The 23,055-nt window shown below is 42.8% G+C and overlaps 1 protein-coding gene across 3 annotated transcripts; it reads left to right on the top strand.

Moving 5' to 3' along the window:
- Positions 1 to 842: 842 nt before the first annotated feature.
- LOC103360622 (EGF containing fibulin extracellular matrix protein 1) lies at positions 843 to 20,936 on the top strand. 3 transcript variants are annotated; one of them, XM_008286448.1, is made up of 11 exons: positions 845 to 1,017; positions 1,666 to 1,769; positions 1,908 to 1,953; positions 2,103 to 2,384; positions 13,911 to 14,033; positions 14,142 to 14,261; positions 16,240 to 16,359; positions 16,502 to 16,621; positions 17,465 to 17,591; positions 17,679 to 17,871; positions 18,996 to 20,936. In XM_008286448.1, exons 2-11 carry the CDS (start codon positions 1,689 to 1,691, stop codon positions 19,155 to 19,157), a joined length of 1,374 nt encoding a protein of 457 aa, XP_008284670.1. In that variant the 5' UTR covers positions 845 to 1,017; positions 1,666 to 1,688; the 3' UTR covers positions 19,158 to 20,936. The 3 variants fall into 3 exon arrangements, with proteins under 3 accessions (XP_008284671.1, XP_008284670.1, XP_008284672.1); XM_008286449.1 differs by lacking the exon at positions 14,142 to 14,261 and having other exon boundaries at positions 843 to 1,017; XM_008286450.1 differs by lacking the exons at positions 13,911 to 14,033; positions 14,142 to 14,261.
- Positions 20,937 to 23,055: the final 2,119 nt, after the last annotated feature.

Here is a 23,055-nt window from a genome sequence, read left to right as displayed (position 1 = left end):
CTGTGAGGAGAGGTCAGAAGGTCACCATTGAAGGAGGCGGTGCCAAGTCCATTTCAATCCACTCGTATCAGCAAGCTGCTGGCACACGTACATGCATACACACACACACACACACAATCACTTGCTGTCTCTTCACCCATGGGAAATCCAGGAAGCCATGCCAATTCCAGCAGATGTTCCTGAAGCGCAGGCATCTTGTAAACACCATGAAATGTATTAGAGGCTAATGTAGTGGTCGCTGACAGAGGTCTTCAACACAAGATTTGATTTTACCACCTGCTGCTCACACATACTGTACTTCCACACAGCAACTGAGGTCTCACAGGATCTGCATGTCACAACCCCCAAAGTTATGAAAGCTCATTCTGAAAATATAACACAGAATTGGTGTAAGCTTATGTAAATGCATTTTACCCCCCCCCCCCCCCAAAAAAAACAAAACAAAACAACAACAACAAAACAAAACAAGGAAACAAAAACTAAAATCATACAACATTTGGTTCCATGGGGAAACACATTTGATCAAACCTTAACTAAATAGTCTATTGCATGTGATCCCAAAGCAGAAACAAACTGCAAATCTTAACGTTTACTTTGGCTTTTTAGAAAGCTGGGAATGTTTTCTCATGAGTTTACACATGCAGGATCAGTTTAGAGTAACATCAAAGGATTTTCTGATCATAATGATCTATTATCTGCTTTTCTGATATGACCCATTTTTCCTTAATATTCAGCAGTCTATAGAGGGAGCCAGTGTAACCTGCTGACTGCACCCCGGTGAGAGAAAACCCCGGAGCTCAACCTGCCCGGTACACCGCCCCCCAGTATGTCATACTGCACTAACCGCATGTTCATCACAAGTGCTGCCTGCACTCCGCCAAACATCTAACATCCACTGCACCGTTTGCACGGCAAAAGTCAGCCTGCTTCGCGCAGATTCGGATTTGCAGCAACACTGAAACCGGGCAAGTTTTCCTCAGCACGCCAGCAGTGTTGGATATTCGCAGGTAATTGCAGGTAAGTCGCCAAGGCGCCACGGGATGACAAAGCAGTTGCATGAAGCGTTATTATCAAATAACAATGAAACCAATACAGCGAGGAGCCGCTAAATCTGTTGTCAGTGTTGATGTTGAAACAACTGAGAGGGAAAAACATCTCTAGTGTCACTTGTTTCTGGTGTAGGCAGCATGTTTTGGGGAGTTGTTCAGTAACAAGTGTCTGTATCTTGAAGCGAGCCTGTGATGGACAAAGCAGATTCGAGAAAAACGCGCATACGTGTGATTAGGCAGCTTGATAAGTTGGACGTGTGTTGTGAAGATACAGAATTTTAATCAACACGAGCTCCGCATGGCTGATTAACTCGTTCATTTTCTTGACACTGACTGGCACACGAGGACATGTTTACGCACGATCTTTACGCGTATTACGCACTAATCCTTTTGGAGAAAAACAGCAGAAAAACACTTCACTTAGTTGAAGTCGCAGATTTACCTGGAGCGGTGCCAACATAAACATCACGCCAGCAGCGGGAGATGTTGGGACTCGTTAAGCAATGCCATCAATGATGTAATAACTGGTATTAAAACTTGTAGGCTTGTCAAGTACAAAAAAAAATGATCTTGCACGCTCTGGCTATCCATTTGGTCCCTCTGCATCTCGTTACAGTTCTTCTCCGACGCTGGGTCGACATGCTGGGGATCTGCGTGTGTCTTTGTGCGGTGTTCACACATGTTCTCTCTCAGGAGGCTGAGGAGCCCATCTCCTACACAGTGAGTGAGCGATTTTTCACCAGTTCGTCTTGTGTGTAGCACAACCCGGCGAGTTTGCGATTTACTGATGGAGAACTAAGGGTTCATGTTGTGTGTGTTACAGGACCCTAAAATGTGTTTTGTTGCATGTCTTTACAGTGCACAGAGGGCTATGAGTATGACAGTAGCAGAGAGCAGTGCAGAGGTGAGAAATTACAAATTGCATTGGCATATTTGTGCAGCTTTTTATGCTTAATGTGTTTGATTCTGGCTTTATTTTCCATATATATCCATGTAAGCTTAGTGTAACTTCATAGACAATGTTGTATCTAATTTCTTTCTTTCTCCTGTCAGACATCGACGAATGTGCCTTGTTAGATGATGCCTGCAAAGGAGGGATGCAGTGTATCAACCACTTTGGCGGATACCTCTGCCTCCCCAAGAGCGCCGTCATCTACATCAGTAAGGAAGGAGAGCAGGTGCCACTGCCTGACCCGGTCCCTCCTGCCCCCGCCGTCCCACCCAGCCAGCCTCAGGTCCCTCGGGTGAATTCTGGCGGGCAGAGGGTCCCTCAGGGGGGCCGGACCATTCGCTGTGCACCCGGATTCACTGCAGATGACCAGAACCTCTGCAGAGGTAAGACGAGCAGCGCAGGGACGTCTCCCCCTCACTGTTTGGATATATGATGATAGGAAGAACCTTGAAAAGGGAGCCTTTGGGTTTTTTTTTTACTGCTTTACACCCACACATGGTGTAAACACATGGTTATCTCAGGAAACGGTGTTGACAAGCTCCTCAAGAGAGAAATTGGCCTCTGTCAGCAGGGCCGGAGTTGTGACCATGAAATAAGTTTGAGAGAAGGGATGGCTGCCACATTTTCATCATGAAAAGTGATTTTTTTTGTTTAATCTTCCAGAATATTTAAGGTCTTCTGCCCTCATGAGACAGCTTATGTCTTCAAAAATGTGGTTGCAATTTGAGCCCCACTGTACTGACTGCTGTGTGCTGCAGATTACTGGCAGAGTTGTTGGCAGAAGTGTTTTTATCTCCTGAATATCAGTAGTATGCCTTTGTTGCACTTGGCCAGATGCAGTGCTGCTGCCTAGAAAAATGTGTCTCTTGCAGAGCTGCGTAGGTATTTGATAATTACTTGCTAACGACTTTAGAGCCTCAATAAGCAGAGCTCCAAAGGTGAACTGTTCATCCATCTGCTTGACAGTCATCAACAGCTAAACTATGCGTAGCTGCCAGATGTGTTGCAAGCTTCTCGCTTTTCCTCACTGTGATGTCATGTTTTCTAAACTCTTTGGTCGCTCGCAGCGTGATATTCTTGGCCAGAGTTCAGCTTCTTCCTAAAATTCTTTTTTGTTTTGGGTGTTGAAGTCCTCTGCTTCAGGGGAAAGTCAAGCAGATTTTCTAATATTGTGGCAAATTCTGCTCACATATAGCCTTTCCACCTACAGTAGATACTCCCTGGGACTTGACTGGGTTGTGATCTTGGTAGCTGCACAAGACTGTGTGGGTGTGATCTTGTGTTTGAGCTCGACACTTTGATCTTCTCAAATGGGGAGTGGTTTAAAGATTCATTCTTCATCTCACCAACACACATGAACGTTGGTGCCCTTCGTGCCACAGGTCCACGGCAGCATCTGAGAGAGGGAGAGAGGATTTCTGATATTGCTTTGCAGCCTCGTCCGGTCAGTCTGTGAGAGATCGGTGGGGCAGCTCTATAAATGTAATGTAAGGCAAAGTGCATTGCCGTACAGTACATGTGTTCAGTGGTTGGGAACTGCTCTTGCCAGTAGGCACAGGCATGTGGTTGAGTGGCTGTGTGGTGAGGTCTGCGGTCACAGAGCTCCACTGAAAGTAACAAATTTGATTTTACACCTGGGGCAAAGATATGTGTGAGGTGCTTTATGTGTTTCTCTGAATTGGAACCCAATTAGGTTTTATTAGAGTGTAAAACATGGCAGCATATCAGTTAAAGTAACCACATAAGCGAGCTGGCATGGGCATAATATTTATTCACTGGTGTGCTGTTTCGGTGCTTGGGCTAAACAAAGATAGGCTGTTGCTGTCAGTGTTATTGCTTTGAAATGACTGCAGTTTTAACTGGAAGGCGTCTCGTGCCGTTATGTGGGCGTACGTTTCTGCTGTTAGAGTGATATAATCTTTGTTTACATCAGTCTCCAGTTTCTCTGTCATTACCTTTAACTCGCTACAATGAGCCAATTGTTCTTGGACACAGGATTGTCTTTTTTTTTTTTTTTTTTTTGCAGCACAGTGGCTGTTCTGCACAGCTACGTATCTTGCTAGCAAAGGAATTCCCATTAACTTTCAATGGGGGAAACCTCAGTGTATCAAATAGCGCTTACATCAGGCTCCTTCCCTGCTAACTCACCACTCTGTGGAGGAAACCTAGAGTGCAGAGTCAGGTAGGGCAAAGGGGAGGATGAAAGGCTGACACTGACTAAATAACCGCAGAAGTGCCGGAGCACTGACCAAGCCAGGTTGTACCAACGTCATGGGTTGTGCAGCTGCTGAGTTGTTTTGGTGACTTACTGCTGAGTGTGTGGCGAAGAGTAGAGAGATCAGCTAAATGCGCTGCAAAAAACGGAGCCAATTTTCCACAGAACAAATTAAATTGTTAAAAAAACAGTTTCTACAACAAAATCGCCTCTCTCATGTGCACTATTCTTTATGCTGATTAAAAGCAAAACAAACCACAAAATACATAACAGACCTCAAACCTGATATTTTTTCTTTTAATTGCAGCTTTAATATTTGTTCCCGTGTGGGTTTTTTTTTTTCGCAAAAAAAAGTGGGCAATAAAGCCCTTTGGCCCCGAGTGCGAACGGGAGCTGAAGTGTGTGTTGTTGTAGTGACACATCGGGGAAGTTGGCGCCTGACTTCAGCCACACAGAGAAACTATGAACCTTTACTGTATGTGTGACAGCTTAATGATGCCTCACATTTCCATGACCTCCACCCAGCCTCCAAACATACACACATACTTACTGTGCTTAGCGCCAGGTGATGCCTACAAGTGGTTTGTTGTAGTCTTGTGTATGCATATTAACTCTTATTTGCAGCAGAGGTGACATCACGTCCTCTGAGAAACGAATGTTGTCCATCAAAACGAATCTGACGAGAAGTGTGAAGCACTTAGTTTGCGATTCTCGTTCGCAGTTTGTTTGAGAGTACACCCTCTCGGTGGCTTTGGACATGTAATGTTTGCCGCAGATAATTACACGCGCCATGTTTTACACTGTGCGGGTTTTGTCATTCTCCTCACAAGTCTTGAGTTTACATACTTCAGCTGCAGCTTATTTAATTTTCATCTCTAAATTAGATACTCATGCGCCGCAGTGTGGAACATGAAAGGACACGCCACTCCTGTTTACCTGTCTGGTTTCTTGAGGTCATGTAGGCCATATTACCACCTACATACCTGACTAATTTCAGCTATGTCTGGACGCTCTTCACCTGCAGTGGCTGGAAATCTTTCCTAAATATGCTCTAATAAGGCCGTTAAGCCCTGTGTGACAGAGAACTTGTGTACTTTTCCGAACAAGGCCCGAGTGCATGCAATAACATTTTTCCACACAGATGCAATGCACTTGGGAGGAATATCTCTGGAATGTCAGCGGTGGTTGTTTTTTCCGTTTGCTCCCATCTTTTGTGATGGTAGGAATTACTCACCACCTTGACAGATAAGCATCGGATCGATCTTGCGAGGAGCAGGAATGCAGAGAAGCAGAACAAGCAGAGAGGGCTGAGTGGTTGCAAAGCACAGCATGACACTGCCAGCAGGCTTCATGATTTGACCTTTACAGTTAATACTTTACAGTTCCACTTGTTGTTGTCTCATCCTGACATTTGCATATTAGAAGGAAAAAAAAAAAAAAAGCCCCAGCCGCAAGCCTCGGGCCGATTCCACAGGCTGCGCAAAAAAAAAAAAAAAAAAAAAAAGAGAGAGAGATGTGAGGATACACAGAAAGTCATTACAGTTTTTCAGGAAATTCCTTCAGATGTTATCCTGTCAGTGTTTGTTTCTCCCAAACCTCCATCAAAGATAAGCAACACAGATTTGGAAAATGTTGTTGCACAGAGGAGGAAGTCTTCAACACCGAGGTGAATGCAATACAGGATACACCAGATGTTAAATTCAAACATTATGCAGCAATTTAGTTGCTCAGCAGGGAGGAAGCAGGATCAAACACAGAGCATTTGTTCAACGGAAACTGACCCACTTTGTTTAGGGTTACTCAAACAAAAAGACTACACCTTTGTCCCGGTTGAACCCTCGTATTACCGGCTAAGCTCCTGTCTTCCACCTGCTCTCAGACTGGTGATTTGCACTGTCCTGCATGCAGTCGTCCCAGCGCCCTGTGATTTTACTGTCCAGCTCGGTGCACCTGTTACTCTGCAGCTTCAGCTGCAACAGCCAGCATTGCATCTCTGAGCCTTTAAATTGCAAATACTTTCGAGGTTTTGCAGCAGCGGTATGGAGGATGTCAGAAATAGAGTAGCTGTCATGAAATTTGGTGCAGACGCTGAAGTTCCCCTCGAGGGACTGTAACGATCGTAAGCTTGTTAGCATCGTCACTAGCATGACTGTAGACTAAATGATTTCATGTTGATCCGTTTAACACACGTCTTATTTAAATGATATTTTTTTTGTATCATGCTGAGCATTTTCACAATCAACAGTTCATCATCGTGACATTTTTACGGTCCCCATTTAACATTTTATATCTGGAGATTGACAAGATCTAAATCAATTTGAGCTCAACAGATGTTATCTCAGTGATTGATTTCTTTCATTACAAAAGTGGCAAAAATACATTTTTGAAACCATTATGTAATGGTTTTTTTTCCCCACCAGAGAGGTCTGACATGTATTGTTTTTTAACTAAAATATCCAACCCTGTAACAGATGCAGATTAATTTAACAACTTTTTTCAATCAAATGCCTTCCTTCATGTTATGTTTGAAATACGTCCAGTAAATCACCACTATTATCAGATTTTTAACCTCAGGGTTTTTTTTTTTTTGTTATGTGGTATTTTTAAAGTCTTGACATTGCTGAGATTTCTTGCCATCAAAGCTCACTCTCCATTTGATAACTGTGCCAAAAATGATAGTGGATGTAGCAACTCCTCAGCCGCTGATAAACAAGATTCAAATATTTTAATGCTGTTTTAATAATACAGATAAAAAAAACATTTATTTATAGAGCGCTTTTCACAACCCAAGTTATAAATCGCTTCTCAGGGCAGCAAAATAAAGAAAAAAACAGAGTTGGGTGCATAAAAATCAATAGTGCAAGAAACTGTAAAGATGTGTTTTTTAAGGGGAATTAAAGACAGCCCGAAGGGAAGTAAAAATCTGGTAAAATCAGGAAATGCTCTCCAATTGACAGTATGTTTTAAGAAGGGACTACAAAGACGTCGCTGGCATGGCCGACCTGGTTTCCTCGTGTTGCAAACGCTTTGTGCTCTGGAACAGACAAAAGACCTCAGCCGAGGATCTCACTGTGCTAATAGTTAAAGATGTCATTTCAATTTAATTACAGTACATTTACATTTCAATCAATCGATGTTGGATATCAAGACAAAAGCGAGTAAGATTCACACAGTTTCAGCAATATTATCCCCAAAGAGCATCAAACCTAAAAGCACATTTTGCAGCGTGACTTCTAGCGATCCCGTGTTTTACCGCGTGTACCATGGTGACAGTATTTCATCAGCTTCTTCTCGCTGCCAGAGAGGACTACAGTGCCTTTTGGTCTCTGTAAATATAATCAAACCATCATGCAGGCAGCCCTTCTTGTGGCCCGTGCAGCGTTGCTGTGCGCTGGTGCTGTTATTGCTTGTGGTTTCGCTACTGGCTCCTTGCTGCCATCACATCAACAATGGCAGGGACGAGCAGAGAGGGGGAAGCAGCTTTGCCGTGCCTCCTTGGCGTAAGTGCTTAATGTTGTTGTTATTATTCTCCCCGAGGTCGGTGCCTGTCCAACGGCCAGCTGCTTCCTCCTCTGATGTGCTTACATGTGTTGATCTTTCCGTTTACCTCATGATGGAAAGGGACACAGGGCTGCTATAAATCACTATTTTGCACTCGGCTGGGTGACACTCGCATGCGATCGCAGAGTCCACGTTTCTCACACCATTTCTTGTTATCATGCTGCTATTTTGTACATTTTGTTCAGCGTTTGGGGGTTTTTGCAGCTTTCATTCCTTCCATGCCATAGATTTTGCTCTCGAGGCTGTAAACAGCTCGAGCCCCGGCTCCTGGCGTGTCAGGTGGGCAGAGTGACTGATCTTCTTCACAACTGAATAGCAGTGCTCGGTTGCTCAGCACTTCTTTTTTTCTAAACATTTTCAGAGTAACAGGAAGGATTATTATCGGTTGGGAATGCGGCTGGCACACTGGACGGATTTTCAAGAACGTCAAGACTCTGCCCGACCTTTAGAAGAGTGTGGAACAAACTCACAAATCAGTTAGTAAGTGTCAGCGTGACTAAAACTCCTGTTCCTCCTGAACAATGAGAGCGATGAGAGGGGAATCTTGGGAGTGGTGCGAATAGCCAGAGCATGGAAATATTTCATGCCCTAATACGGATGGAAATACAGGGAATATAAGATGTGAGTGTCTTGAACTCTTTGATTTCTTATCTGCTTTGTGTTTGGACTTGCTTTGAAAGGGAAACACTACCACTCCCATTTGTCCTGAGGTTGTGTTCGAGCCAGCGATAGCTGCATTTCACACTGCATTGCAGAGAGAATTATGCACAAATGAAACAACGTGCAGTGCAGCGAGGGGTGATATTAAGGTGTTTGAGGTTAAGCAGAACCAAGCGCTCAGGGGATGGCGTATGACATGCTGATAAATTTGACATTGTGAAATTTTATGGGCTATTAACATCGCACGTCTTGCCCCCTGCTTTCCCAAAGATTGAATTATCCAATAATCAGAGGGAAACAGAGATGCTGTCCAACAGCAGGATGGCTCCAACTGTTCTTTGGAACAGCTCCTGCTTTCCATTGCAGTGGTTCAGTGAAAACAAGACTAAATGCTCTCAAGTGATAATTACAACAAGCCCTATCATGTCAGTATAAATCCGGAGCAAATAACACATTGTTCTGAGTTCAGGCCAAACAATTTTTAGTCCCCGTTTTGGACACATTTTCTTTCTTTTTTTTTCATGTACCTTCTCACAGTGTCTATTCTGTGAAACATAAGCAGCTCTGCAAAAAAAAAAAAAAAGGCCATTTAATGAGCACCTCAAACCGGACCTCTGATGCACACACACGCCCACTCACCCGTACACACACACACACGCACACACACACACACACACACACACGCTCGCATTCTTTGAGCTGCCGCCATTCCCGTTACTCCCCCAGCTCCCACAAGGCATTTAGAATTAATCTCCCTGAAAAGCAAGGAGTTTTTAACTCTGACATCACATATGCTCACAAGGCCGTAAATCCAACTTCAAATCTTAAAAAGGCCTTTTTTGTTTAAAAAAAAAAAAAAAAAGACTCCACCCTTTCTCCTCATTCTTTCCTTCCACATCTTCCACTCTTCTGCTGGACAGCCTTATCTTTTCCCTGTGATGTTACTGCAGGCTTGGAAGAAACTTGTAAGCTACGTTAAATAAATTCTGAAAAAAACAAAACAAAACCTGAGCTCAGAGAACAGAGTCACTTCTCCCCACACGCAACACATCATCACATTTGATGGCTTGTTGCAGTAAAATCTGTTTTCCTGTGTAAACTATATGGACTGTACGGCATGTGGCAAACTGGGGAGACTTTATGGGACCTAAGAGCCATCCAGTGTGGGATACTCTCCTACCCCACCCACACACTCCCCACACACACAAACTTTTGTGGAACTTTGTATTGGCAGCTTCTTAAAGTTTTAGTGACAAAGTAGCAGTTACCGCAAGATATTCCTGTGAATGAACCTTTGGATCGCGTTCAGCACATATGCTTTTATTTAGAGCTCTCCAAGCTCGCTTCGAGGAGAGGGAAGATGACTCTGACTTTTCCGCACACAGAATTTAGCAGGAACTCCACTGTTCCCATTTAAACAATTTACAGTAAGGCATTGCTTCTTTCTGTAACAGTTCATGGTCTCTACACCTTACTCGATGGAACACGATCCAGCTGGATTGTGTTTCCTGCAGCAGCAGTGACATACTGTTCAGTGTTTCGTGTAGGCTTTCAGGTAGCCACAACCAATCTGTGCAACAGTGACATAGATGCTGTTGGACTCACGCCAGGTAAGTTGCACTAAAATCATTTCAAATGCATTCAAGTAATTCTGTTTGGCAACAGCGACTGAAAACAAGAGCAAATGCTGCTATCAGGAGAAGCCATCGTGTAATGATGTGGACCAGCTCTGGCTCAGATTATGTCCTAAATTCAGTCTGAACTAAGTCAACTGCGAGCTCGATGAAACTGTGCTGCCTATGTGAGCCGATATGAATCTTGTCCAAGAACATAACATCAGCTGATTGTGCGCCGTTAACCCCAGACACAAAACAACCCATTCTGAAAGCTTTTTGACTGATTAATTGTTGTTTACCCACATTAGCAACGTAGCTCCAGGAACAGCAACGTTGGTCAGTCAGATATTTCTCATCACGATCGACTGACATGGAACTTTTTCAGTTAGGAGGTTAATGGATGGAAACTTTCCAAATACCCTAATCAATAATGTAGTTAGTGGTGATTAGAAAATGTTATCATACTAGCATGATAAAATGAGGTCGTAAATGTTGCAAACATACAATTTTTAATCGTCAGCATTGACACTGACAACATGTTGGCATGATGACCTTTGATGTACGACATTGGATTTTTACTGATATCTGATATGCTGAAGTTGTTTAACTCATTTTGGCAGATGCAGATATGGGCACATGTTTTTTCTCAAGTTTCACCTGTTGTGGAATTAACATATTGATGTCCTTCTTTGATCATGAAGACCCACTGGCAAGTGCTGGTATAAAACTCAATTCTTCTCCAATATCCACATTCTGAGAAAGCTCAGGTGAAGGTGATGTGATTGAACACGTTTACTGGGTAAAGTAAGAAAAGTAGTTTAGCTACCATGTAAAACATGGCATAATTGTTTTTATGTAACATTTTCAAGCAAAATGGAAGATTTTAAGGCTGACAGGTGTTACTTACCTACCAATGTCGATTTTGAACTGATGCAGATATCGTCGTACATCCCTAGCGACTTTAGCATTTAAGCTCAAAGTACTACTATGTGTGAGTAGGGCCTCAAAGCCAACAGTGTAGAGATGCAATGATGAATCGATTAGTTGGCCGTACCTGTTTTGATAATCAATTATTCAGTTTGAGTAATTTTTTAAAAGAAAAAATCTAAATTTTGCTCATCCCAGCTTCTTCAATTAGAATATTTTCTGTTTTTTTCCATCCTTGACAGTAAAGTAAGAATTTTTGGATTGCGTACAAAACAAGACCATCAGGCCAGACCAGCTCTGGCTCTGGGGAACACAGATCGACATTTCTCACCATTTTCTGCCATTTTATAGACCAAACGACTAATCAGGAAAACGATCAACAGAATAATCAACAATAAATATAATTATCCGTGACAGCCTCACATCTTGTAAATTTATCAAGTTGCCAAATGTGGTTATCTGGTTCTAAAACCACAACATTTCATTGGTATCACAGTTTTGTTTGTTGGCACTGAGAGGGCATCAACACACAGCACTTTCTTTCACCAGAAATCTGGAGTGTCAGACTTGTGTTGTCTGCTTCTATTGTACTGCCAGAAGGCAGGGCATTTCCAGTCTAAATGAATCACCAAGAGCCTCCAGTAAGTAGGCGGGGTTATGAGTCACAGAGACTCGATTCTGGCCTCTGAATGTTGTCTCCTGTCTAATTGTTGACATTCATTCAAATATTTTGTTGTGACTGTATATAAACACCGGATTTCATTTCCATTATTTATCTGGTAAGCACATCACCATGTTATTCTTTTACAGCCTTGCAAGTCTTTGGAGCTACCTGTCAAAGCTAGCTAGTAGTGCTGTTGCTGTATGTTGCCGTCACCCTGCAACCTTCTGCAGGTTCAGACTCCAGCAGAAAGATGAGAATTTCTACACTGTTTTCAGTAGAATGTGTTCAGTGGCCACCCAGATAGATTTGGAATCATATATGGTTCACTGTATATCGCCACATGTGGGAAATCTATTGTCCATATCAAGGTAGATTTCTGTACCTAAGAGGCGAAACCTGGATGCTGCACCACCAGCCACAGACACCTTGTAATGCACCGAGTCTTTTTTTTTAACAGCCGTGTCATGGAGCCCGTGAGCCGTTGCGAGAGTGGCAGTATCCCATAGTGTGATACTGCTGGAATCCAAGCATTCGGTTTCTCGCTGACACTCGGTGCTGTTTGCGGACGCACTTTCCCAGATGCCTTTCAAGCCACATCAGAACACAGATTTTCCAGGACAACACTGCTTTTATCTTTGTCCTTTACTAAGCGGGTCAGTGAGCAACAAGCCTTGCCCGTGCATTCCTCCCTTTATGCAATTTGCACCTGTTGTCTCTGAGGTGCACCTTTTAGATAAGCCCCGCTTTTGTCCCTAATGTACTGAGTTCATCCTTTCACTGTGCCCCCATAGACTTGAGCACATTTCAGCCCTCTTCGCTTTCCTCCCTTTAAGAAGCGAAGACAACTTACCTTCTGTCTGCCTTTTTGTTGCACGGGCCCCTTGTGCAGCGAATCAAGCCAATTTCTCACCGGCACCAGTCCCACTCGACGTTGGAGGCTGTGGGACGGGAATATTCGGCATTTGAGGCACTCGGGCAAGAGCTTTCCAGCTGAGACCGCATCACATGAAACATCTCCAGGGAAATATCAGTTCAAGATGCAACAGCAAGTTCCTGCATTTACTTTAATGGTTTTGATTTATCAATTTTACACATTTGGCCGTAGTGCGTTCTCTATGAATACATAAGGATTTGTCTCTGGTTTATTGACAGCATCTAAACCCTGTAGGGGGAATATTACAATCAGGAGGACAGAGTGCAACTGCAGGTTTTCCAGTCACCTTCCAGTCAGATTCTTATGACTATTGTTAGACTCCACACGTGCCAAATAACAATGCAGTAATAGTACCCTCTCCTTTCCTGTGTGTGTGGTATTGAGGATAACTGTCTGTCATGCTGCTAAACTGATGCCCAGTGGCTGTCTGCATATGATGGGTTGTGTCAGACCACCCAAGAGGACTGCTGGTGGGCCTCGGGGATGAAAGTATACACTATTGGCATATTTATAGTGTGTGTGTGTGTGTGGGGGGGTTATAGTGAGAAAAGTCTCTCTTTTTTTTCAAGAAGCTCTGGCTCCGAACAAACCGAAGTTGAGAAAGTGTTTGTAGGATCAACATTAAACATAGAATCTTTTTCACGGTTGTGTCATGTGTTGGATGCTTAACCACTAGTTAACACAAAGGAGTCGCTCCATCATCTCAACACTGCCGGTTGTACGTACGGTGCTATTTATTTGAGACATACAGAACGTAAATTAGCTTGAAAACTTTCGCTTTCTGTATTGAAGCCTCCTGTACTCACATCAAACTACTGTTTATTGCAGTACATAACATAATAAACAGTAGTTTTCTCACCCCACATTAATTATGGGTTGACGGATAAAAAGTCGATGTGTTTGGGTCTGTTTGCGTTTGTGTTGATGGATGTCTGAGGCGTTACGGTGGAGAGCGCATGACTTATCAGTTTAGATTTTTTTCCCCCCTCTCATTCATATGCACACACACACACACATGAACTCCCCCCTTCAAAAAGCTGTCCTGTTAGTATAGATTACGATCTGTGTTTTCCCCTTCACCCGGAGCTCCTGAATAAAAGCCTCCTTTATTTAATCGCCCTGCTCTCTGTGCGAACATGTGCGTTTATGCCCGTGTGTGTGTGTGTGTGATGCGATGGTGTCAGTGATCGCAGATTTTTACCGTCTGTCTGTAAAAAAAAGATCACAAAGCGCACACGGTCCGGGCACGCTGCTTTTTTGCTTTGTCTGCCATATGTTCGTGCGTACAGCAGGCATTGGCTTCCTCTCAGTGTCTGTGTGTGATTATTGCAGACATAGATGAATGCGCGACTGGCCGACACACTTGTGGGCCTGAGCAGACGTGCGTCAACACCAGGGGCTCCTACACGTGCCAGTGTCCTTCAGGCTACCAGAGGAACGGTGACCACTGTACCGGTGAGTCACAAAACACGCTCACTTTATCGCACGATTAAAAAAAACGTTCGTCGAACTCGGGGAAACTTGGCCGTGTCCTCTCCATGGTGACTCTCTGGTTACCTGCAGACAGAGACGAGTGTTCCCTGACCCACTACTGCATGCACAGATGTGTGAACACCCCGGGCTCGTACTACTGCGAGTGCAATGCAGGTCACAAGTTGGCCAGCAACAACCACAGCTGTGTTGGTAAGTCGCTGAAAAGCCGTGTGTACTCATGTGTGAGTCTGTGTGTGCAACATGGAATTATAAAAACACTTTTGCTTCTATGGTTTGCTACTCAGAGGCACACCATCAGACTTTTTGTATCTGGTGGATATCCGCCTAATCTGCTGACTTTCAATAGAGTTGTTGTTGCTTCAGTGTCTTACAAAGCATAATATTATCATAAAGCAAACAAAAAAGCATTAAGATGTACAATTAGTGAACAATTATTGTATAAAACTGGCTTAAAAAGAGTTAGAATAAGGCAACAAATCAAAGAAGTCATCAGCGTTGACACTCGCCGTGTTTCTCTTCATTTTTCCATTTTTCTCAGGACGCAGATATTTTAAGGAATCGCTTTTCACGAAGCAAATTTTGCACAAGCTGTTGCTTTGAATGCCCGGAAGCTCGGAGCTATCATGAGATTGACCATGCAACCTGAACCCACACAGCAAATCTCCTGCTCAAGTCAAAGGGAGTTATTGAGTGTGTGATAGAGAGCTGTTTATCTCTGAAGCAAATTTAGAAATCCATCAAAACCCATGACTGGCTCGCAGCTATGCTCCAACATGTGTATGTGTGTTGAATGTGTGCAGCTGTGAACGCTGTATTAGTCTCTCTGCCTCCTTCTGACCTTTAGTTTCGAAGCCAAAATGCAACTTATCTGCAGGAAATAGACAGGCCAATTAAAATATTTGTAGTTATTGTTATTTCTTAAAGTATGACTGACGGTTTATTATCATTTAGATCTTACTTACATGTTAGACATCATCCTTATCCACTACGATAACAGCGCACTCACCATACTATGCGCTTGAATTTGAGAAACACTGTTAGCATGAAGAAAAAAAGCAGTCACATGATCAGAGAGATTGTAAACAATTCAACAGTTTAGGATGCTTATCTAATCTTTGTTTGAAGGTGAAACTGAAATAGCATGTGAAAAGTCTGAAATCATTCTATGAAGCTGTCAGCAAGAAAAATAAGGATGTTTAACAGGCTCAGACTGCTGCTGATCTGGAGTAACATGATCACATGTCTCATGGCTGTTACGTCCAGCCAGAAACTGTCTCTAAAGAGGCCAGCTGATTCTCATGCATTAACGGAGGAAAGATCATCCCAATGAATAGAATGTAAGAGGTGAAGGGCAGCGTTTTCATCTCCAAAAAACAAGCACACCAGATAAACACGCAGAGGTGAAATGGTGTCATGCAACTCTTGCTTGTGTTTGTTTTTGGCACCAGCTGACTTCTTTTAAGCGATCATCTAACCCTCTAAGCCCCAGAACCCACCAGCAAGTTTAAAATCCATGTCATCTTTTAAAAACATGCCAAAATGACACAATTTATCAGTCAAAAACTGTAAAAAAAAGGTCAAGAATCATCAGATTTCCAACTTTTTGACAGTCCTCGAGCTACTCATCTGTGACATGCGGTTCTGTATGAAAACTTAACCAAACCTAAGCTTAAAATCCTGACCTTTCATCGAAATCCTTTTATCCTGCATGTCTCATTTAATAACGCCCCAGAAGTAAAATGTTTGATCTAACCAGATTTTGTAACAAATATTCTGCTCTCCTCAGCGTAAACGTGAAGCCATTAGTGACTCAGTTGCGAACCACAGTCACATGAAAAAAAAGAGGAAAAAGTAGGGACTTTTGGGCTGAGCAGTGTAGTATTTACTGTCATTATGGTATATAGGATCACCATATTTTCTTTTCAGCATTGGTAGCATATGTGGGCATTTGGAAAAAAATTGTATATGGTGACGCATAGCTGTCATACTGCGCAGAGGACATTTTCTCTCTCTATCCGTCAGCATGCAAAACTGTATGACAGGAGTAAAAACACACAGAAAGTTGGATTTCAGAGGGTTAAAATGATGCAATGCTTGAAAGTTCAGAGTTGGAGTAAAGAAGAATTATCATCAATGTGTCCATGTATGTCAAACACTTTCGTTGCAGATGTGAATGAATGTGACGTGCAGAGTCCCTGTCAGCATCACTGCTACAACCTGATTGGCTCCTTCCTCTGCCAGTGTGACCACGGCTACGAGCTGGCACAAGACATGGTCTCCTGCCAAGGTGGATGCACGAAAGCACCCAAACATGCATACAGTCAATACACACACGCAGATAAATGCGTGTTTGTTATCATTTCTATGCATACGCGCTACCTTTTCTCAGCCTACATTGTCTTCCTTGTATTTGTGTATTTTCTGTCCAGACATTGATGAATGCAGCTTGTCCAGCTACATGTGTCAGTACCAGTGTGTTAACAGCCCAGGAAGTTACTCCTGTGAGTGCCCACAAGGATATCAGCTGCAGGGGAACAGGTTGTGTCAAGGTACTGCAGTCCTCCCTTTTCCTTCCTTAAATTATTTTTTTGTTTCCTTCTTTCATTTATTTATTTATGTGCCTCTTACCCTCCTCTCTGTTTTCACACACAACAAAGTTCCCAAGCAAGCCCTCTTGCCTGCCTCCCTTCTACCGCCTCTTAAACTCGAAACATAACTGTGAGAATAAGTTGGTCATTGCTGCTATCATCTACTATTCTACCTCTCGAGCAGCACTGAAAGCCACTCTCAAACTGTACTGTCATGGAAAGAATGCAGAGGTTAGGCAATGCAAACACAGCAACTTTGTGTTGCCCTGCTAAGCCACCTCTGTGAATTTATATGCATGATGTTGGTTTCTTGAAGTGGATTTATTTGAAGCTCCGGCGCTCTCTCAAAGGGAGAGCTGTTATTTTTTCCTCTCCCCCTCGGTCAGGTGCAGGCTTTATAGGGGGAGCCATGAATCCAGCCTGTTGTGTCAGAGGGACGTTTTGGTGATGAATCCAGGTTGCTGTGCCAGAAATAGCCCCTGTGGTTTGGGGCACATTTGATGGGACTATTTTCATGGCGCTGCAGGGAAAGTGCTGGAGTTAAGCCTATGCGGGGTTGCATCAGGGGCTTCCCTCGACTACAGATCTGCAGGCTTCCCTCTTGTTTTTCCTTGCATCTCCACAGCCACTGGAAATTCAGCTGCAGCTCTGAAACACCATTCCCAACTTGTACAAATCCTGAACTTTGACTGTGCTTTCACAGCTCTGTTTCATGAGGCGTGCACTGTTTGTGTTCTTTGGAAATGGAGGGTACTAACATTGACTTTTTTCTCTCTCTTTTTTTGTCACTGTGCCCATCACCAGACATAAATGAGTGTGAGACAGGGACCCATAACTGCCAAGATGATGAAACGTGCTGGAACTATTATGGAGGCTTCCGCTGCTATCCCAGAAACCCCTGCGAGGCGCCTTACACTCAGACCTCTGAAAAGTCAGTAAACATTTTCAGTTCTGTTGTTTTTCCATCATCTGCATGACCACTTTCGGAAAAATAGTCTTAATTGCTGTTTGTTTGCAGTCGCTGTATCTGTCGATCTCAGATCGACTGCCAGGGTCTCCCACCGTCAATTGTCTACAAATACATGAGCATCCAGGCGGACCGGACTGTGCCAGCGGACATCTTCCAGATTCAAGCCACCAACATATATGCCAACACACACAACACCTTCAGGATTAAATCTGGGAATGAGGCGGGAGAATTTTTCCTTCGGGTAAGTCTGTTGTATTTCCTGAAAAGCTGATGGAGGGTGCAACACGTCGTAAAGGGCTAACATTATATGCTGAACAGTTGCAGTGTTGTGCTCTCGTGGTCTGACAAACTATTATTTGGCAACCAAGACTGAGAGTTTAAAACCATGCTGCGTAATGTTTACCATGTTACCCTCTTGGGTTAGCTGGTTAGCATGCTAATTAAGTAGATTAGGCTGATGGGAATTTCATAAGATTTGCAAGTTTTTGGTCAATAAACAATGTGTTGGACAAATTCCAATTTTTGACCTGATGATGGTGCAAGATGAAAGGCTGAATGATCACCTTGTATCACTACTATGTCAGGACCCCTTAGCATCAACACAGTAGTCTGATATACATACAAAGTTCCCTGAACATGAGAAATTATCACCATGAGACTGTAGGCCAATTTTCTTAACTAATGACGTCACTGTTGCTCCATTTTATGCTGTTAATGCTTTGCCTAAAAAGCACTCAACCCCACTTCGAAGTTTTCTCCTTTTATTGCTGTTTAACATTGATTCATGGTCAACTTAATTAGGCTTTTTTTGGACAAGAATTTACTTTTTATAAAAAGACTCTTTCATGTCAAAGTGAAAACAGATTTCTACAAAGTCATGTTAAGGCACTGTAGTATGTGATTAATGTTGTGAAAAGGTGTGTTTTCACCCAAACTATGGTCTTTACCTACTTAACCAACTGATTTTGGTACTTAAACTTAACCAAACAACGAGTGAAAAGGCATTTGAGCAAAAATAAAACTGTCCTGTGACTTATGCAACAGCTTTGACAGAACAACAGTTTTTGTCATCCTGGGAATGACTTTGGTTTGGTTTCCCAAAGTTACTACAGTTCATCCTGATGGGCACATGAATGTTTGTTCCAGTTGTTGAGACATTTCAACAAGAGCCTAAAATGTCAACCTGCTGGTGGCATAAGTCAGATTCATCCTGTGGGGGCCACGCAACCTCCATGGCACTCTGATAGTTACAGTATACAGATATTTGAGTCTGTTTTAATCAGTCCAATGTGCTGCATCCTACTCATGTTAACTCCAATCAAAAAATGTAACGGACAAATCTGTATTTGTTTTTATTTTTCGCAGCGCTCCAGCAATGTGAGCGCCATGCTGGTGCTCACCAAGCCTCTGTCAGGCCCCCGGGAGTACGTCGTGGACCTGGAGATGATCACTCACCATCTGACCATGAACTACCGCTCCAGCTCACTGCTGCGGCTCACCGTCATAGTGGGGCCCTACGCCTTCTGAGCGGCGCGTTGCCCACCAGCCCGCATAACTCTGGTTCAGCAAACATAGCGGTGTAACACAGCAGACGCCTGTATCAGCATAACATACTTTACATTTTCATACAGCACATGCATACAACATATAACATAGGCTGCTTCAGACTCAAACAGCAGCACAGCAGTTCCAATATGCTTGCTCAAGTCAGACCACCTCTTGCTATAATGTGACCACTGGGCATCTTTTTCCGTCGACGCGCTGATTTACGGCTTCGGTGTCTCCAGGAAGCACTGAACTTCAAACATAGGACTTAATAAAACATTTTTAACTTTAAAGTTGAATGATTTCTGACAGATTTTTGAAGAAGAAAGATGCTGAATGCAGCATTTTCCCTCGTAGCGGTTGTTTGCAATTCTCCCCCCCAACCCGAACAATTGGGAGCAAAGTAGGGGCACTCAGGAAAAGAGGCCTAGTGGACACACATCGTAAGTGTGATGAATTTTTAATGCAGCTGTAACTACATTTATCAGTTTGTTCAAACCACAAGTGCTTACAATAACCTGTGTGTGCATCAGTTGTAAGAAAGAGAGACAATCTATAGAAATGACAGACACTCAGTATGAACAGCTTTTGATACAAAAATAATTTACAGACCTTGTAAATCACAGCTTCTGTTGATAAATGTTAGCGGTTAGTGCTGCTGCGCCATGCTATTTGTGCAAGTTTCTGTATAGTTTGCCTCATGAGTAATAATTTCCAGAGAAGTCCAGGAACAGTTCAAAAGTGTAAAGGGAGGGAATTAGCCTGTGAGTTGAGAAAGTACTAAACTTTGTATTACAACTTACAGCTCGATGCTCGTTGACGTTGCTCACAAGAGTTAAGTCATGTACATACCTAGGTAACAAATCTGTGTGTTTATGTGTGTGTGGATGTTTCTTGTGAGCGAGTGTGTGCGCGCGACTGGCTTTGTTTATGCATGCAAGCAAATGTAAGTGTGAAGCACAGAGGGAGAGAAAGGGAAAGAGTGAGAAGGAGCTTGTTCTCTGCCTCGGCTTCGGTGGATGTGGTCGAGCTGTTTATGCGTTTCTGTGATGCCATCCTAACAGCTTTCGCTCGCAGAGGCAATAACAGAGATTTTTGAACTCGAGAACACGTACGGGAAACGGCGGCTTTCATAACACACCTTGGCGAATTGACCGCTCGTTGGTGCCACAGCGATTCTCCAGAGGAACAGCTGGACTTTCTAATGTCGGTCCCAGTCAAGAAGTCACACTGGCACCAGGCTGGCTTGCGTGATAAAGATAATTACAGTGTTTCGCCCCGTAGCCGGTTCATGCGCGACACAGGGGATTATTAAAGTGTTAATACAATGCCACCAGACTTTTGGCAGAATGAGAAATCTTTCACTACCTGCTTTGCCTTTCATGACTCCACGTGTCTGCTCTGGCTTATTGCTGAAACACTGTAAACTGTTGACACCCAGCACTGAAAACCACATTGAAAACCAACATGTTGTCACCACTCTGTAAGCGTAGAAAGTTATGCAACTTTGCCTATAACTCTTTTATGTGGTTTCAGCAGTGATCATGCCATTGTGCCTTAGAGGTATAAATACACAAAACAAAATGTAACACTAATCTAATCATTTATGCTGTCAAGACTGTTAACTTTCTTCAGTGAGATGCCTTAATGTTTTTTTTTTTCTCTTCTATTTAAAATATATTTTGTCATATGTATCTTATATTGATTGTACTCTGAAGAGCAAAAGTTATATTGTTGAATAAAATATGATGTATAAATGGGGCTGGGTTGTTTTGTTTTTTTTCTTTTTTTTCTGTCTAACATAAGGGGCTTGAAAAAGTGATCGCTGCCTGCGCTGTGCATGCAGCAAAGTAAACAAGATCTGACATCATGTACATTACAATGGAAAAAGCAGCAGTTGTATGAAATGCTCTGCTGCTCTTCCCATGCTTTAGGGAAAACGTGAGGATGATTTCATCTGAATTTAACAATGATAAATGCAGTGAACATGATGCCACAGCCATCATATCTATCTTGTTTAAAGACATCCAGAGGGGATACTGTAATATAGTATGTTGAGTCAATGTGTGCTGAGGGACAAATGTGAAGCCTGCACACATACACACATCATATTTAGATGTGAAATTGGTTGGGAGTGGTTTTATGGTAAGTTGTTACTCAATCATCTCGCTGTCTAGAGCTTTAGTCAGAGCAGCGTTGGGACGTGTAAGATGATACATGATGTGTCATTGTTCCCCTAACCCCATCTTCAGCTCCCCACTCAGCGGAGCTGCGTTTTTTGCTGTCCGTGCATGATTCAATCCCCAGGAGAAAACATTGCTCACCCACTTTTTCTGTGACTCAACTTCTTAAGAAGAGCAACATTTTCAGGTTCTTGTTCTTGATTAATATTCCACTCAGGCTAACAGTGAGGATAATTAACTTAATCTCCTTGCATATAGCTAGACATTTCATTAATCACTGTTAGATTTATTGAATAGATCAAAGCCCAAGTCACTGGCTGAGGATCACAGAAAAAGGGAGGAAAAAAGTTGCAAAAGTTCACTAAGTTAAAAGTTTGTTATCCCCCCCCCCCCATCTCCTCTGTGTAATATTCCAGTGATGCAACAGTCCTCTACTCCTTGCTGTTTTTATACTTTGTAACTTTTTTGGGATCAGATCATAGAGAACTGTGAACATTCAGCAGTGATTAATCTTGGTTTTTGCTGAGGCTGCACATGGTGGCATCAACAGCATGAAACCATGGGCCCATTCTGCCTTGTGTCAATAGTCAAGGCTGGTGGTGGCAGCTCAACAGTGGAGGGAATGTTTTCTTGCCACACTTCACATCAGTCAGTTATTGTTTGAATACCATGGTTTGTCTGTTCTGGCCACAGTTTACCATCTTTTAATGGCTACTTCCAGCATGATAATAGACCATATCACAAAGCAAAAAGTCATCTCAAACTGGGTTCATGAACAGTCAGATCCAGTCAAACACTTCTGGGATGTGGCAGAACGGGAGATTCGCAGCATAAATTTGTTGCCCACAAATCTGAAGAATTTATGCTGTGCAATCATGTCAACATGACATTCCAAGACCTTGTGAAATCAGTGCTGTGAAGTACTGAGAATGTTTTGAGAGCAAAGGGAAAGCCCAACCCAGTATTATTATGGGGATCCTAATAAAGTGCTCTGAGAGTGTACATCAGCCTGCTAACATGCAGTGATACCACATTAACATGGTAGCAGGTATAGCTAATAATTACTATGTTCATCATATTTGCTTTTTTATGTGAGCACACTAACATTTGATAAGTAGCACTAGATACAAAGTACAGCTGAGGCTGATTGGAATAATGGCAGTTGTTTTGTGGGTCATAAACCAAAACGTTGAACTCAATGATAACACGAGATGAAAAATCAGGGGATTGCCAATATCTTTGCAGTTCATCCTATGTGAAGCATTGATGTCTGCACCGAATTTCATCCACCTGGAGACAAACCCACCAATGTCAGCTTCATGGTAATGGAGGGAAAAAATTAGAGGATTGATAAAATTAAATTGTCTGGGAACACTTAATGTATAACGTGTGTATGTACAAATGTCATGGCATTCCATTAGATGTTGATATTTTTCATAGGACACATCAGTGGGATTCATCTTCTGAGTGCTAGGAATGATAGCTGTATCTGAGTTTTCATCTTTTTCCCAGCATCGGTTGTTGAGATGTTTCAGCGAGGACCACAGTGGTGACTTTGTGAGGAAAATTCTTGTGAGCAGGTGGATGAAATTGACTTGAACCACACACACACACAAAAAAACAAACTCAGGAGACCCAATGAATGTATTAAAAAGCAGAACTCATTACTTGTTGGAAGTTCAATTGAGAAGAATCAG

Source organism: Stegastes partitus, unplaced genomic scaffold, assembly GCF_000690725.1.
Source record: "Stegastes partitus isolate 25-593 unplaced genomic scaffold, Stegastes_partitus-1.0.2 Scaffold455, whole genome shotgun sequence".
NCBI lineage: Eukaryota > Metazoa > Chordata > Actinopteri > Pomacentridae > Stegastes > Stegastes partitus.
The sequence above is the reverse complement of the archived record's forward strand: the minus strand, read 5'-3'. Positions and strand labels throughout refer to the sequence as shown.